Consider the following 17,943-nt stretch of genomic DNA (forward strand, 5'->3'; position numbering starts at 1 on the left):
AACGTTTTATAAATATGAAGTTTCGAACTTCAAAAAAAAAATCCGATTCGGTCTAGTACAGTGCTTGTTCATACACTTTCAGTCGCAAGACGGCACGGGTTGCCGTTGTTCAAATTACATGAATTTTTTTTTTTTTTTACATTTTTTTTTTTTTGAGCTGAAAGGAAAAATATAAAAGTGTTCTTCTCTATGGCTATATAGCTGCTTTAAATTAGTCACAACTTAAACAAATATTCTATATAATATATTATAGTGTACTGTCTCTTTTAGTCTATGTATATTACAAATACTTAAATAGATCTAAATTTCCCATGAAAACATTTCTCAACTTCAATTCACACAAACAAGCACACCCACCCACAAACACACACACACACACACACACACACACACACACACACACATATATATATATATATATATATATATATATATATATATATATATATATATATATATATATATATATATATATATATATATATATATATATAATGTGTCTGTGTGCCTGTGATGGTTCAAAACTGCTCAAAACTAAGCAACTGAGGCAAGATATTAAAGCAGTAAGACGGAACTTAGGTAAGTAAAAAATAAGTTTGTGTGCGTACCAGTTCTTGGGCCTCCGCGTTCTCCAGATTTGACTTTGGATTTTATCTTTTGAGAACAAATTTAAAGCATTGTGTACGATAGTGCTGCAACATACAAATAATTTTTGGTTAAAAAAAAGTCTGTTGCTGCTGGAAATATACAAATACAAATACAAAAGTGACGACCAGCTACAGGCTCTGGGCCCAGCTAGACTGGTCCTAGTCAATTTACAATCCCCAGTGAAGCTCAATGGCCCTCTTAAAACTGTCTACTCCCTTGCTCATTACCACCTCTTCTGGTAAGCTGTTCCAAGGTTCCACTACCCTGCTAAAATAATAATTTTTCCTAATACCCATGTTAGCCTGAGATTTAAATAACTTAAAACAATGACCCCTTGTCCTGTTTTCAGTGCTAAACTTCAGCCCCGTAACATCTTTCATTTTAATAAATTTAAACAACTGAATTATGTCCCCTCGGTCTCTTCTTTGCTCAAGACTGTACATTTTTAGCCTTCTAAGCCTGGAATCATAATCTAAGTGGGAAAGAGTGACGTGCCTGACGTTTTACGTAATTTATGCCGATCCATGGCTGCCTCTGTAAGCATTGTATCCTAGTTAGCGGTCACTTTTTCGACCTGGTGTTATAAACTGCATTTGAGTCTAAACTATTTGATTGCAAGCTATTAAATTGATAAATTATTGTTTTCTTATGCTCTTAACTGTCTTTCCCCTTATCTGATAAATACTGCTCATCGAGCTGACGCTTTAACGTTGTATTTCCGTACCTACATTTATGAATAAAATGTGCTTTTTCAAACCATCTCTAGCTGCCATTACATTTTGATATCAATATAAATTACATTACCATAGAAAGAGTTTTTTAACTTTTATACATTGCAGTTTTACAACTATATATTAGCTTATGTAGTTATTTCATAACATACCTGCAACCACTCTTTTAACTTTTTCTCGGTTCTTTAAGAAATTTTCACTTGTTTAATTTCTCCTTAAAAAATATTTTGTGTGTTCAATAATATTCTTAGCGTTTTAATGCTATTTAAAATGTTTCTTTTTAAATCTGTTATAGCCTCTCTTACAGAAGATGAAATGCTGGATTCAATAGACTTCATAGAACTTCCAGGAAGGGGGCGATGTAATATCTATTGTGCACGTTATACATATGATCCCTTAAAACAGTCGCCAAACGAAAATCCAGAAGCTGAGTTGGCACTAAATGCTGGTGATTATGTTATAATTTATGGAGAAATGGATGAGGTAATTATTTAATTAGAATATATTTTCTTTAATGTACATATACGATACAGTTGAGTTTTTGATAGCTTTACATAATTTGGCTATTATGTAAAAAATGGCACTATTTTTATGCTTCACGATGAAATAATATATTTATTATTAGCAATCGCTACATGTAACCAAAACACGTTCACAAATCACTTTGAAAATCCTCTTAGCACTTAATATATTAACGCGCTTTATAAGAACTTAATAGCGAGCTATTTTCCAAAATACAGCGGAACCAGTTCCTTACGACATTTGAGTGGCGCAGCTACGGTGCACCGGTCCGCCCCGGGCGGCATATTTTTAGAGACGGCGAATCAGCACCTTTGATGCGGAAAAAAAACTAAATAAGAGAGTCATACTTTAAATCTATTACTGGAGGCAAAAAAAAAAAAAAAAAACTTTGAAATGTAAGGTGTTGTTGTGACTACAACTGCTCTTCTCAGTGTTCAAAATTAAAATATTTCTGTGGCGGGCCCTTGAATTTTATCCATTCCCTTAACATCCACTAAGACAGACTTAAATTGCATTTTTAAAATGTAAATTTCGGAAAATTTTCGAGAAAAGACCCTGACTTCCTAACGTCACCAAGAGCTGAAACTGACTTCAGTTTTGATGAAGATTCGGGAGAGAACTCCATCACCCTAAGCGTCACTCTTAACTGCGATTTTTGATGTACATTTAGAATATTTCCGCGAGATAGGTGCCTAACATCCCCCCCCCCCACTCCCTTTCTTTTTTCTTTTTTTTTTTTTTTTTTTTTTTTGTAGGAAGAATACGGATTAAATTGGTTCTCTTTTCTTCCTTAAATGAAATTTTCAAATTGTTTAAAAATTTTTGACGGTTTAGTGAATTAGATATGTCTTAATGAAAGGGCGGCAAATAGAGGAACCGCTCCGGGCGGCAGATACTGTACCTACGCCACTGCGACATTTACCCTTTCACGGCTCTTCTATACAGGTGTCCCTCGTATAACACGGTTAATTCGTTCCGTGTAGTATCGAAACCGTGTTATACGAGACGTTTTTAAAAATAACATTTTTATTTATTTTTAATACTAACTATGCATGTGCATGAGAAAAAACGGATTAAGATGTATCGTGTTATATCGAAACCGTGTAATACGAGACTTAGAAATAATGTAAATCAAGAGATGTGTTATATTGAAACCAAGTTTCATAAAAACAAAGTAAAAATGTATTAGAGTTATCAACCATTAACAGAATGTATTGAACGAAAATGAAATTCCATCTTTTTTAAACATAACATTCGAGTTACATCAAAACCGACTAGTATTTAAAATAAAGTTTCGTACTGTGTAATATCGAAACCGTGTTGTAGAAGTATCGTGTTATACGAGGGACGCCTGTATCGTTAATTTTGTGAACTATCGGAGCAGTGATCACATAGATTGTGCCTTTTATTGTTCACGTGATATAAGTCGACTCACGAAATAACGGCAAAGTTATGGACAATAAATTAGTAAGGTTTCTATTTGGCGGCTTTTTTTTTCTTTGCCATCACAGGAAAATTAAATTGGTTTGTAACAAGACTTGCGAGAAATAAAATTTGTATCTCAGTGAATGCTATGATCATAAATATTTTAAACTACTTATTTTTCTCTTTGAAATGCGGAACTTACGGCTGAAGGGTCCTCCTTTCACAAATCTCAGCTGATGTCCAGTTGAAATGAAGCAAAACATCTTTTTTTTCTTTCTGTTTGATTTCAGCGAAAGAGTTGAGAAATCTTTTAGCTGAAAACTAGACCATTCAGATCACCAAATAGGTCCATGGCTGCGGTCAAATATGCTTTTATATTTAAAAGCTTAGTATAGTTATTTTTGCACTGCGGAAAAAATACATTGAATAACTTTTCAGCGAAATAAAAAACGCTTTTGCCAGCAGCCCCTTTTATTCATTTTAGTTGTTTAGCGAAAGAATTCCAACAAAAATCCAAGCGAAATGCGTCTATTTTTCACTGAACCCCTCAATAAGAGATAAACATTATCAAGGCTATAGCTCAAATTATCATAGCCAAACTACATTCCAAATATAAGGAAACATAGTTCTTTATTTAAAAAAATATTTGCCATTAAATCAGACGAAAATAAATAAAAATGATTTGTAAAAAAGAAAAACATTCAAAAAATTGGGGGAAAAAATCCGTTAGTTTTTAAAAGGTTATGGAAAACCGTGAAACTTCAGCATTTCTTGTGCAAACCATATGTGGATTTTTAGTATTTTATATTAATCGCGAAAATTTTACTATGTTTTCCAATTTTCCAGTCCAGCTGGTAGTTCAAACAATAATTCTAAAAGATTTTTTTTAATTTAAATAGTGGTAAAGAAATAAATTCTCTGCTTCAAGATAAATTTTACTTTGCTCCGGTATTGTGTAAATACTTAGACAATAGCGCCATATTTAGTTGAACCTCACTTGAACACTCGTTCTATTTATCGAAGCCTTCATCAACCAATCAGAAGATTTCAGTCGGTGGCTCGAATGTCTGAGTGAGGTTCAACTTGGCTGGTGAATATGGCCGTCAACATTTTAGGAAGGACTTTCAAGTTTCAGTTTTGAACCCTTACCTGAAAATTGTTTTTCTAATGTTCAAGACAGTTTTATATGAGCAAAAATTATATAGTTATATCTAAAACAAATTTATTGTCTGTTTCCAGGATGGGTTCTTCAATGGTGAATTATTAGATGGAAGAAAAGGTTTAGTTCCTTCAAATTTCGTCGAAAAGCTTACTGGTAAAGTTTTATGGAGTATTTTCTTAAAACTTTGTAACAATATATATGCAGAAATTCTGATATGTTTACAGCTTGCGTAAACTGTCAAAAATGTCTAAAAGTATTTAATAGCACTCGCTAAAGTTTAAAAAAAACGTTTCCCCACTTTCATACTGCGATGAATTTCAGATGGCAAGGGATCTATAAAATGTCGACATCTGCGCACATGAACTCATTATTAACGATGAAACATGTAACATAATAATCCTAATCATATCCATGACAGTAACTTTTTTCCATCTTGTCACACTTTATTTAATGCAGACGCTCTAGGGGAAGCTAAAAATACGAATGCAACAGACTAAACTAAGTGGGAAAATAAGAAATCACGTAGGAATTAACAAAATAGTTTTGAGTTTTCAGACAAGACGAAAATTTCTTAGACTGGAAAAGTAACGAAAATCGAACTTCCTAAAAGGGTGAATTTTATTTTATAAAAATAGTTCCATTTGGGATCAAAGACAAAATCTTCTTGCCTTATTTCACTTTCACTGTATATTTTAGAGAGAGAGAGAAATTTGGTATGATATGGCTGGTCTAATAATTTTGCAATGAACAACTTAACTTTTAAACTAAAACAATTCTAAAACTAAATCAGACATTATCTGAACTAAATCAGGCAATGATACATACACTAAGATGTTCAAAAGATACATTTTTCGTAACATAAAAACAATATCATATAAAAATTCAAACAAAAAGATGTATGTTTAGTCTAAAACCTCAAAGAAAGCTGTCTTGTTCAGTTTGGAATGCTGTGATAGATATTTGATCTAAAGAAACTGTAAACACTTAGGAGTCATTCTATTTTCTTTAAAAGCGATAACTTTCTGTAAAGTGTTGACTGAATTTGCATTACTTAACACTTACATCGGACGTTAATAACATGTTGTTCAGAAAAAATAAAAACTGATCTAAATTTTTACAAATGTAAATATGGTTTGGCTTGTAGAATATTACTTAACGTGAAATTTGAAAACAAAGGAAAACGTCAGTGTACGCTAGACTAAAATTTGTACAGTTAACTCCCGATTATCCGCGGAATAGGGTGGCAGGGTTACCTCGGATAAGCGAAAACCGCGGATAATCCAAATAATAGGTAAAAAACGATACCACTGTAAACAATATCTAAAAAATCTGAATAACACCTCACACAAACATTTAAATTACAGCTTAAAACATTGCTAACATTTTATTTACTAACATTGAATGTAAAAAATGTACATATGTTAAAGCTAAAAACAAACAATAACACAACCATAAGTTTAAAAAACATTTAACGACCGTTAAAAAATAACTAAAAAAATTGTGAAAAGACCCGCGGATAATCCGGACAGCAGATAATCCGACTGCCGATAATCGAGAGTTTACTGTACTCTTATTAGATTTTTATTCTTCAGTATGAAATTTAGTTATTGAGCTTTGTTTTCTCATTTTAAAAAAACTAGTCCCCAAGCTTTTTTTTTTTTAGACATGAAAGTATGTTTCCGAAATGATTTTTTAGTCACCAGGACTTGCGGGATTGGGTACACGCATGCTAATCGGGAAAGTTGAAATAGCTACTCTATGTAGAACTTTAACCTGCAACAACAATCTCACTTAACGAGCGCAAAGGGACAGCAAAATTTGCTCGTTATAGCAGTGCTCGAAAAAAAAAATCGAGTTTACGAAAACAGTCATAAACATTCACACATATTAGTTTTTATTTCATGTTATTAATATTTCTATTCAGTGTCAAAAAGGTTGGTTCATTTGCTTTGAACTGTCTTATTGTCTCTGTTGTGCTTCTCCGAGAAATACTCAAATACTCATAGTCCGAAAAATATTGTCATTTGCATCCCAGACTTAGAAAAAAGTTAGAAATGTTTCTTCAAATCAAAAACAATTAAGTTGAGGCTTGTTCAGCTTCAAGTTGTCATTATCGCCGTCACTTTCTTTAATTTTTTTCATCCACTGAAATTGAACTTGATCTTCAATATCTTCGGAAGTATATCTCGGAAATTATGACATTAGCGTCAGCAAATATATTATTTTCAAATGCTTCTCTACTCCACAAGCTGAAAAAAGGGGCAGTCATCACTTTTTCTCAAGATTTATGACCACTAACTTTCGGTTGACTTCAGAATATCAAAAGAAGCTTTCTGAGATAGGACAGATTGAGCTGGAAGTCAATAGAAATGTTATGAATTACAAAAATATTGATCGCTTTAAGCGGACCTTGCTCGTAAAAAACAAGTCATGCTCCTGTAGACTTAACATTGTACTAACCAAACCTTACTGATTTACTCGCTAACTACGGGTTATCGTTAAATCAGGGATCGTTTTAGCGAGTTCGACTGTATTTGATTAATAAATATGCTGTGCGTACAAATAGAGAATAGGAGGAAATATAACGTTATGAGGCAATGCTTGACGACCAAAGTGAAACGAAATCTGCGATATAATCCTTCTTTACTTCCTCTAGAGAAAAGTAGAAAAGAGAGGGTCCATAGAAGCGCTGCTTGGATCCGGAAACGTGACCCATTAGTGTCTCTTAAACCAAGGACATTTTATGAACCTTACTATTTCCTTTTTAATGGCTATTTGTATGTATATGAAGCGTTCAAGCGTCCCGACCTTGCTCTTAGTAACACTTAGTTTATATGCACTGCTAGTTTTCTTTCAGAGCAAGTTTGCATGAGTACTATCCCAGTGCAGAAATTTCAGGGGAAAAATACAATCATTTGAATTAGATTTGAAGCTCTACTTACAGATACAGCGTGTATCGCGTAGCAATAAAACATGCTAGTCCTCGCGGATTTTTAGCTCAATTCTAAATTTAAAATAAGAAAACAAAACGAATAGTAATTCAGGAGACAATAATAGTAAATTATTTATTTATGACAAATTAAATATTTCGCTATCAAGTAATGCAGCTCAACTTTAAAAAGCTGTTTTCTTCCTTTTTTTATTTTAAAATTAGTTTCCTCTGCCTCTCGCTCTTTCTCTCTCTCTGATTTCTATACTTTATAGTTGAGTAATCCATGCTTCTAAAAATTGCGGTCCTACATAAGTGTCATACGAAGAGAACTCTAAGATATCGAAACAATTTAAAAGTTGTACTATGGTAATAAGTTGTACATAAGTTGTAGATACAAAAATTTTACAATAAATCATCAAACATAAATTTTCCATGCTATGAAAAAGAATCCCATTTATTGTTGAAACATAACTGGTGCTTAATTGCATAGGAGCACCAAGTGCTTAACTCCTATACTTATTTTCAACTTTGCTCAAATTTTCACATTTTAGACGGAACTTATGCTATTTATGCATGAAAATTAATTCGAAAGACTGTAGAGCTTCACACTTCCCTTGGCTAAAAGCTACCATATCTGTACTATTAAGACACACTAAATAATATCGTGTGCATTGTATTATTTAAAAAAATTAAACCGACAAAACAGAAATAAAAAACAAGTGGAAATGAATTCACAAAAAAGGCCATTAGAATGAGGACATTAGTCTCTAAAAAAAGCCCACTAAAATAAAAGTAACCGTTTTCAAATAACGTCAACGAAATAGCGTCAAAAGTTCGTCGAAAAACTCCATCAGAATAGAAACGGCTGAATGAAAAATCAATATTCAAATAAGCTCATTTATCCCCTGAAAATCATCTGCAGCGTAAGGACGACCAGTCTTAAATAACGTTAAGAATGTCTCTAATTATCTCAATCAGAATATAGACAGCAGTACAAGCCTTTGATAAAATGAAAATTGAAACAGTACTTTTACCGTCCGTCTGTCAGCTGCAAAAATAAATAAGTCATGAAAAAAGAAATAAGAATCAAAAGGGATAATTTTCAATCGTATATTTGGCGGAAACACTTCCGAATTTCTGTTAAAAGCGAATTTTTCTGTAAAATGTTTACGTTAAATTTGAAAAACAAAACCTTATATTCTTGAAAAACATCAAGAGAGAAAAGTTCAGAATTATTAACTCTGCTTTCTATTCGACTTCTTTAACAATCACTGTTACAGAAACACTCAGAGGCATTCACTAATCCTTGACTATATGGTTCAAAATTGAAAATCATTAAGTCGATTTTGTGGGTAGGTCCTCGATGAACAATGCTCCATTGAAAGAAATTCATACAAAAATTTGCATTTCGCCCTACTGCAAATTGGATATATTTCAAACCGTAATTGCGAATATGGAAAATAGAAGTCAAATAGTTTTGAGCAACTGCTTATATCTAATCCTGGAATCATGATTTCTCTTAACATTTATAGCTATTTAAAATGAAACAATATTTCTATATTTTTAACATTTAAAATTTATGCAAAATACTCCTTTTTAGCCTACTTTCCGGTAAATTGAAAAAAAGATGAGGAAAGCATGAAAGAAGGCTTAATGTATCTTTAAAATATCGCTTAAAAAATCAATAATAAAAAAGTATTCAAAGAAATGTTGAAAAATTAAATATTTGAAAGTAGGGTATTGAGAAGAGGAAAATGTGTCTGTCAGTCTCCCCCGCTTCCTCCCAAATAACTTTTGAGTGAATACTCCGATACGAACAAACTTTTTTTTGTCCGAAAGATCTCGGCTAGGGCACCTCTTTCCGTTATTTTATTTCTTGGTTTGAACAGTTTTTCGTTCAATTTTGAACAGTTCAAAAAAACTTAACATTAGTGCCTACGGGTTAATTCAAAGGCAAATATAAATTCCGAACTTAAAAGCGAATTTGCTTTAAACGAATTTTATTGGGAAAAGTTCTTGATGAAGAACATGTATCTAAAATATTTTTTTTTATTTCAACAATTTTCCGTTCAATTTCGAACAATTAAAACTCTTTAACCTTAGCGCTTACAGAGAAGATAAAAGTCCTTATAGATCCCGCATTAATGTCGGATTAGCTTGGAAATAGCTCTTGATGACCAACTCCCTACTCCTATAATTTTTAAGCAGTCGACTCCAACTCCGATTCCTGTATCGCAAAACTAGTCGGACTCTAATTCCACAGTTTTGACAAAAATTTAGATAAGAAATGGAAAATGACTGAGTCAGACTCTTTTAATTATTAAGTCTTCGACTGCGACTCATTTATCTCAAAATAAGTTCAACTCCAACTCCGCAAGTATTAGCAGAGTTGCGAACATTGAGGGAAAATGACTCCGAGTCTTTGAATTTGAAACCTTCGACTGCCGACTCTGACTCCTTTACCCCAAAATCAAATCAACTCCGATTCTTCAGCCCAGGTTTTTACTGTAAAATTATTAGCGATGACATTCTTCGTTTTTATTTTCACTCCAACGTTTTAATTTATGTATTCTGTTTTTTTTTTGGCAGCGGCTAATGCAGCAAAATTCGGAATTCTTTATGTTTTAACAAAAAGAGCTGTGCAGACGATTATTATTATTATTATCATTATTATTTTGATAATGAAAATTATTTCTTTAAGTTGATATTTTGTTGTTTTTTATTTATTTTCGAAAGTACATTTGTTCATTTTTTAATTTTTTTTTTGGCAATGGGGGAAAAACAAACTATATATATATATATATATATATATATATATATATATATATATATATATATATATATATATATATATATATATATATATATATATATATATATATATATATATATATATATATATATATATATATATTAGGGTGGTCCTTATTTTCGAAGTTGTAGATATTTTATGCGACGCTCCCTCAATTTGTTCCATTATACAAATAAATGATCCTTGCAAAATTTTAAGTCAATCCATGAATATTAACCCGTGCCCCTGGGGTCCTCTATTTTGAGTTTCGAAGAAAAAATTACGGATTTTCTCATTTTTATGTAAAAATATTCTTACGTTTCATATTTAAAGTAATTTTGAACCTCAATAGATGTTGCTACTATCAGATCGACCATTCTCTCACTTTCAGTGTGTAAAATTTTACGTGTTACAGAGGGTACCTGTACACCAATGGCCTTGGGTCAGGCATAACGCTATTCTGCGCTCCTTTCGAACCCAGCGGCAGGGGAACATTGCTTTCCACCAAGATGGACACAAGGGATTCTAAAGGTCATTAATAATTGGCCTAGGTCATTAATAAATGATTTTTGACAACAACAAATTGACTCTTCCAGGCTTTGGGGGTGTTGATCTACAAACTTTCCCGTGCAATAGGTGTGGCAAATAGGGTCGCTAGGTTTCAATGAAATAAATATAAATAATGGCAACTATATTTTGATTCGCTGTTCTTTTGTTATAAATATGCTTAAATGTTTCTGCAATTTTTTGTTCTTGAAATATAAATTTTGAAAAATCCTCGATTACTTTAATATAAAAATATACCGGAATTTCCATATCTAAAATATAAATTTAAAAAATTCCATATCGGAATAATTTAATAATCTATACTTCAAATTGATTTTCTTCTATTTCAGTATGTAGTCCTTTATTATTATCAATTTTTTCTTGCAATTCACAAGATTTAGAAACCGAAATGGGTATATATCCGAACCTGTTGAAGCTTTTTTCCATATCTGGCCTACAACAACGCAAAAAAGCTTGAAAACTATTGATATCTGCTCGCCTGTTAGATAAATGCCATATTAGGGACAAAGATGCTGTTCATTTATTAACTGCCTATGTAGATGCAGTAAATTTAAATCCAAATGTCCTTGTGGTCAATCGTACATCCCTTAAGAGAGCAAGAGAAAATCTTCGAGAGGGAAAATCAAATTTCATGAATTCAGTTTTAGATTTTTTAGTTATTTACTGGGATACAAAGCTACATGCAGATGTAACTGGAAAATAAAAACGCCGATACGCTTACCGTGATAGCTTCAGGTCCCAATATTGGACAGGTACTCGGAATTCCTGAGATATTTCTTCAGTTGTATATCATATCTTAGATGATTGCTGTTTATTGCTAACTGTTCAAGTTGTAGTGTTTGATACAACGGCTTGCAATACCGGCTGTATAAATTGTGCAAGCAATTTTGTGTAGCAAAAGCTGAACGGTGATATATTACATTTGGATTGCCATCATCATGCACTTGATATTTTACTGCAGATTGTGTCTTAGAAGATTTTCTCGCATTTCTTAGTTCTAGACCCAATATTCCATTCCAAATTTTGCGCTTCAAAATTTTGTGGAAAGATCTCCATCATTCAGAACATATAACATTTAAATCAAGTACACATACCACTTAAATTCTAAAAGACGAAGTTGATGACATATTATTGTTCGTAAAAAGTGGAATTGAAGAAGATTACAGATAATTCTTATAATTTGTAATAATATTTCCCGGTGAAGTCTCTCTTAAAGGAATATGTTTTCGGCAACCTGGAGCTTATCCCTGACCCAGATGGGTGGTAAAAGGAATTTATTCTTTGAAAATATATATATTCAGGAAGCAATTTAAATTGACCTTACATGAAAAGAAAGCTCGTAAATGCCGTTTTACAGTTTAATTCTAAATTATGAAGATATGGTTTATCGCAGCAACCCAATCGAGGCTCCTTTAAATAATACAATGAGTCTAAAAAAACTAGCAGCGTACAAAATGATGACAACATGCAGCAGAGGCTGTGATTGGGAAATTCATAAATCACTTATTGTGTTTAGGGGATGAACTATATGCTTTGTTCGTATTGGATGAAGGGATTAACTTTGAAGAAAGGAAAAGAATACTCTAAAAAATGCTTGCTGATAAGGAAGACGTGTCTGATGCCTTAATAAAAAAAATCAGATAACAGTAAATGATTTGGAACACTTTTTTTAGTAAAGATGCTCCCCTTTATAGAATCAATTATAAGTGAATAAAACTGTTTGATAAGTTAAAACACCAAAACATATTTTTCTATTTTATCCTGATTCATGGCAAAATGAAGGGAGCTATTTAAAGGAAAGATATATCGTTGAGATGCTGAAAGTTGTGATTGATACAACTGAAAGAGGAGCACAATTAATCGAAGAATTTCACAATTAATTTACCAAATATGAAACACAAAAGCAATTTCTTTTACAGACAGTCCAAGACTATCGGAAAAAAATGCACACGGTTGAGATACATTGAGAAAAGAGTACGATTAAGGTAAAATTTCTAAAGCACTATTTCATTCTACTTCAATGTAAAATCTTTAGATGATATGGAGTATTTAAAAAGATTAATTTTAGTGCTACCTCACTGTAAAAATATTTTGCAAACCTAGGAGAAACGATGTACGGGGTCTGAAGTAAAAACTCGAAGATTTGTGAGAAAATTATCAAAAGTGTTAAAGTTCAACGGCCTAGGGGCACATGTTATTGTTGACCGATCGAGTTCAAATTTTGCACACGTTACTTTTTAATATAGTGTCACAAAACTAGGGGGCGTCGCTTGTTGAATTCCGAAATTTTTTTTCCCCTATAAATAAGGACCACCCTAATATATATATATGTATACAAAATGCATTTCATTTAATGAGCTTATTATTTTTCTTTTTTTGAAAGCGACTAAAGATTTTTTAATGGAAAAATATATTAGCTGCTTTGATTACAACGTGTTGCTATTTTATTTGTTCGTTTATGTATTTTTCACTCATCTATTTCTTTAGATGAGTGAGGCATACTCGTATTTTATTTCTAGAAATCAGCTCAAAATGTTAAAAAGTTATGTTTGAAATAATTTCCAATCTCAGCTAAGTAAGAGAATATTGATCAGATACTAGATTGTATTCAGATACTAGTCGATATTGGTGTACGGGAAAGTAGGCTCGTTAGATAGCTACGGTAAATTATGTAGAGCATAAGAATCATAGTTGGTTATGTATTAAAATGGATTTTTTTCACCAGGAGAGGAGCTTTTTGAATTCCATGCAACAGTTTTGTATGGAAACAGAGATTCCGATGACAGCAGTGTCAGTTTCAGTTACGCTCAAGACATGGAAATGACTGTTTCAGATGATTACTTGCTGCCAGGTAATAGTTATTTCAAATTAAAATAATACGTTTTTCTATGTTTTAGGTTTATATCTTGAAGAGATGAATTCGTAAATTTTCCAATACTGGAACGATAATTGAATCCTCCTTAAAATCATGAGTATGTATGTATGAGTGTGGGTATAATGAAAAACAATATTAAATGCTTTGAAAATATTGGCGATTTTAAGCCCAGAAACTTTCTGTTTTCTTACGGAAAACAAAGGAAATTTTAACTTGGTTGCTAAAAATTAAAACATGTCTTCATATTATCAACTGCAGAGTTCTTAATATTAAAGTATCTAAAGCATTTTTCAAGAAATAGTTTGAAAGTAAACTCAGCAATACGTTTTTAAAACCAATTTGCACATGCATAATTTCTGAAATAAAAAAGAAATCTAAATATAGTTAAAAAAACATGAGTACTTCGTAACGGACAAGTCTTTAGTCATCAAAAAATGAATAAATAAATAAAATTTAAGATATTATTTGAAGTGTAAAACTATTTTTTTCGTTTATAATTCTTTTGACATTTTATTTGTTTTTCAGAGGACTTTCACAGAATGAATGACTATATCGACTTAGAAGACATTGAAGAAGTTGATGAAGATACCAATGAGGACGTAGTAAAAGATAATGAAGGGTTTACAAAAGGTTATCACCTTTCTTAATGCTCTGCGGCCGTTGTTGAACTGTTAAATATTATTATTTTTTTCTGTACTATAAATTCTCAAGTGCTTTTTTGTTATGCCTAAGAGTCCTTTAAAAATGTGAAACTAGTTTAAGGGAAGAATAATGTCAGATATTCTTATAAAATTCATCTGTATTACTTTATATTTGGTTTATTAAGTAAATAGTACTCCAAATGTTTTTTATGCATCTTATTTTCAATTAACGTTTAACATTTTTCTTGGCATGCGAAAGATTTCAATTTATGACCCAGTACTTGACTTGTGTACTTAAGTACAATAATCTTAAAACAAAATAAAACAATGTAAAAATGATGTATTTTCTTCCACAAGGACATTTCTTTTGCATTGAAAAACGGGCTCCTTATAAATCCGAATAACATGTATGCAGTTTTCCAGCAAAATTTATGCCCCTTTAGTATGCTTTATTTTCTTTTATTTTTCAAGCACAAAGGTATTTATTCAATTCTTACAATACTCTTTTATTTAAGGTGTTCCTCCTCCACAAAGACTCATTTTAGAGCGCCAAATGAACAAAAGTCTCCTAATCGGTTGGGTGCCTCCTGAAGTTCCCCCTGGAAAAATTGAAGGCTACCATGTTTATGTCGATGGAGTTCCAAAGGCAACTATCAAGTTTTCGGAGAGAACGAGAGCACTGATCGAAGGAGTCGATTCCTCCAGAGTAAGTAGGCAATCAATATAGTATGCATTTTCAGCTTGCAAATGCGAGCGAAAGCAAGACCTCGAAATAGTTGTTAACTTTCAAACAATTCTGGAAATACATATATTCTAGTTATTTGGCAGAATAAAGCAGGGATATTTCATTAATACACGCGAATTAAGGTTTGGTTATAAATTCAGATTTAAGAGACTACATAATGCTGGTACGTACTCGGTTCCAGATAATCTTAGAAATAAGCAAGCTTATAGCTTATGCTTTTTTTCCCTTCGCTTCAGACAACTCAAAGCCTCTCTCCCCCGCAATAGAATTATGGTCATGAGATGGAGAAATGCCCCCCCCCCCTTTCCACGTTCCTTCATCCTAATAACTTTTGACGGAGCAATCCTAAGCGATTGAAACTATGAATTTTTTGTCGAAAAAGCTTAAGTCATCTCATTTTCATACATTTTTAATTCAAATAGTTTTTTTTTTTTTTTGAATAATTAAAAAAATTTGATTAACATTGAAGTCTACGAGGTAATTTAAATCCTATATAAAATTTCACCTGACAGGCGTATTTGCTTCAAACAAACTTTATCGGAATGAGTTTTCGACGTAGAACGTGTACATCAACTTGTTACTCCTAGCTACGAGCATAGTTTCTTCTCGGACTGTTAGGTAGCTATGCAGTATTGGTCTCACACCATATTCTAATTAGTTATGTAGCTCAGTGTGTAAGAGCTCGGCTGATTGAGCGGTTTTAAATCAGTAAATATAAAAAGGTTTATTTTTCACTCAAAGAAAAGAGATGCAAACCTTTTTAGTTTTTTTGAACACATCATTATTGAGATGCGAATATTTTATTTTTTCATTCTTTAATTTTAATTTTAATGCATTTTGTTTTGTTTCAACAACTCTTTTGTTTGCATTTCCGTTCCTTAAGATATAGAATTAAAACTAAAAAAGCAAGCATAATTAAGGAAATGTTAGTTTCGTAAGCAATAAAATAAATAAAGCCACTCTTAAAACGATAATTGAAAATGTTATTTATGTCTCATTTTCGTATATTTTGCATTTTCAGCCTCATCGTGTCAGCGTTCGCTCTATTTCTAGTGCCGGATATCACTCCAAAGATGCAGCATGCACAATTGTAGTTGGAAAAGGTGAGATCTGTAAACGTTATTTACTGGTGATACATTTTTGAAAGAAAATAAACGTGTGTTTTCTGCGTAGTTTACATTTTGATGCATTGTACCCTAATTATTTTGTTCTGTATTAGTACATTAGTCAAAATGAAGAATTTACTTATATTTTTACTATCTCTGTTTCAGTTAGAGAATTTTTTTTTCTAGTTTTCCGACCATCTCAAATCTTCAATAAAATTGCTTGAATACGGTAACTTGCATTAGTACCGCAAATGTCTTGAGTATTGTAAAATGCAATGGATATAAATTTAGTAGACTTTTAAGAAGACGTCATAGGTTCTCAGAGTGAGTCTGAGACAGATGTAGATAGCATTAGGATATAAAAGCCTTTGTCTATCGCTCACATCTATACTGTTAAAACCTGTACGCGTCTGTCTGTAACCCTAGATTCTCCAAACTGCGAATGTCTACCAGGTCAATACTGGTACCATTAGGTAGAGGATATCCAGAGAAAGTCATTTCACCCCTGTAAGCCTTAAGAGGTCGGACATTCATTAGGGTAAAATCATCAAAATTATCCATTTTCACCCGCCGCAAGAATCATTGAGCCAACCGCAGGTGACAGACGGAGTAGTTGGCGAGCGAAGCGAAAAGGAGGGGAGCCCATTTGCTTTATAAAAATCATGTGTCATAAATTTCTGTTTTGATACAAGGACTTTGAAATTGGGAACTATTTTTGTCCGTTTTCTCACACAGATAATCGACATTGAGCTTCTAAAAATAAAATTCAATTTGATATGAATCCTATGTAACGCAATTTCGCCAACGGTAATCTTCACATGAATTTATCACACCAATTACCGTCGCCCTTCGAGCGTCTAAACACTGTGACTCATTTGTTTTTCGTCACCAAGCAGCATCCTCTTGGCATTTTGATGCGCCCTGATGGATTTTCGAGCGTGCTCTGTTTCCGTTTCGATACTCCGTTCACAACCCAGCCTCTTAGCGTTTCTAACTCTAAATAGGCGTTTCAGATGTTTTTTCAGTTGCTCTAATCATCGCGCCATCGAAGGCACATTTTTCTTTAAGTTTTCCACTGAATACAAAACTTGTAGTCATATGCAATACTTATTTTCGACTTTATCACACCCAATTCCACAACTAAAAGTCTCACAGAGAAACTTTTTTTTTACTCGACAGTTTCACTGCCTCCATCCGATCGACAATAATCTACCTTTCTTTAAACGGTTGTCAAAAAGAAGAGAGTTGCCACTGGCAACCAATCTTTGGATCGCAACCAATGAACCCTTTTCTTGAAGCATAGAAACGTAATGGGGTAACCCCTCATGTTAACTGGGTACCCATTTCGTTATTAGCATTTAAATGAGCAATCCAACTAGAGAAATGAGCAAAATCCAGAAAACGTGTCCCTGTAGTTATTTATAGCTGCCTTTCTGGAGAGATGTTCCGTTAGAAATGTCTCTTGCCCGTTTCCCTGCCTTTCTAGAGTCTTTTACCATAAATATGATAAATATTTTTGCTGCCCTTGTCCCTCTTCCTTGCTCAAGTAACCTTGAGGCATTTTTTCCTGTCACAGAAATTAGACGCAACGTGGGCATATTCTTTCATATTTCCTGCAGTCCAATTAATATTTATTCATATTAACCGTCCCATATTCTAATCACATTGCATGCTATATTTAATTCCTCTGTTAGCAACTTTTGTAGCTTAATGTTTTTACTGTCTCTAAAAAGTTAAAATACGAAAATATAGTCACTTTTTTATGCCTAAAGTCCGAGTTGAAAATCATTTTCCTTTT

The 17,943-nt window shown here is 32.6% G+C and overlaps 1 protein-coding gene across 1 annotated transcript in view; it reads left to right on the top strand.

The window, feature by feature from the left end:
- Positions 1-17,943, top strand: part of LOC129219048 (RIMS-binding protein 2-like) — a 147,774-nt gene that overhangs the window by 90,991 nt on the left and 38,840 nt on the right. Inside the window, exons 10-15 of the mRNA XM_054853367.1 lie at positions 1,675-1,862; positions 4,566-4,641; positions 13,504-13,629; positions 14,179-14,283; positions 14,810-15,000; positions 16,061-16,142. Coding sequence (XP_054709342.1) covers positions 1,675-1,862; positions 4,566-4,641; positions 13,504-13,629; positions 14,179-14,283; positions 14,810-15,000; positions 16,061-16,142 — 768 coding nt within the window. The remainder of the gene's footprint in view (positions 1-1,674; positions 1,863-4,565; positions 4,642-13,503; positions 13,630-14,178; positions 14,284-14,809; positions 15,001-16,060; positions 16,143-17,943) is intronic.

The sequence above is a fragment of the Uloborus diversus genome, chromosome 3 (genome assembly GCF_026930045.1).
Source record: "Uloborus diversus isolate 005 chromosome 3, Udiv.v.3.1, whole genome shotgun sequence".
Lineage (NCBI taxonomy): Eukaryota > Metazoa > Arthropoda > Arachnida > Araneae > Uloboridae > Uloborus > Uloborus diversus.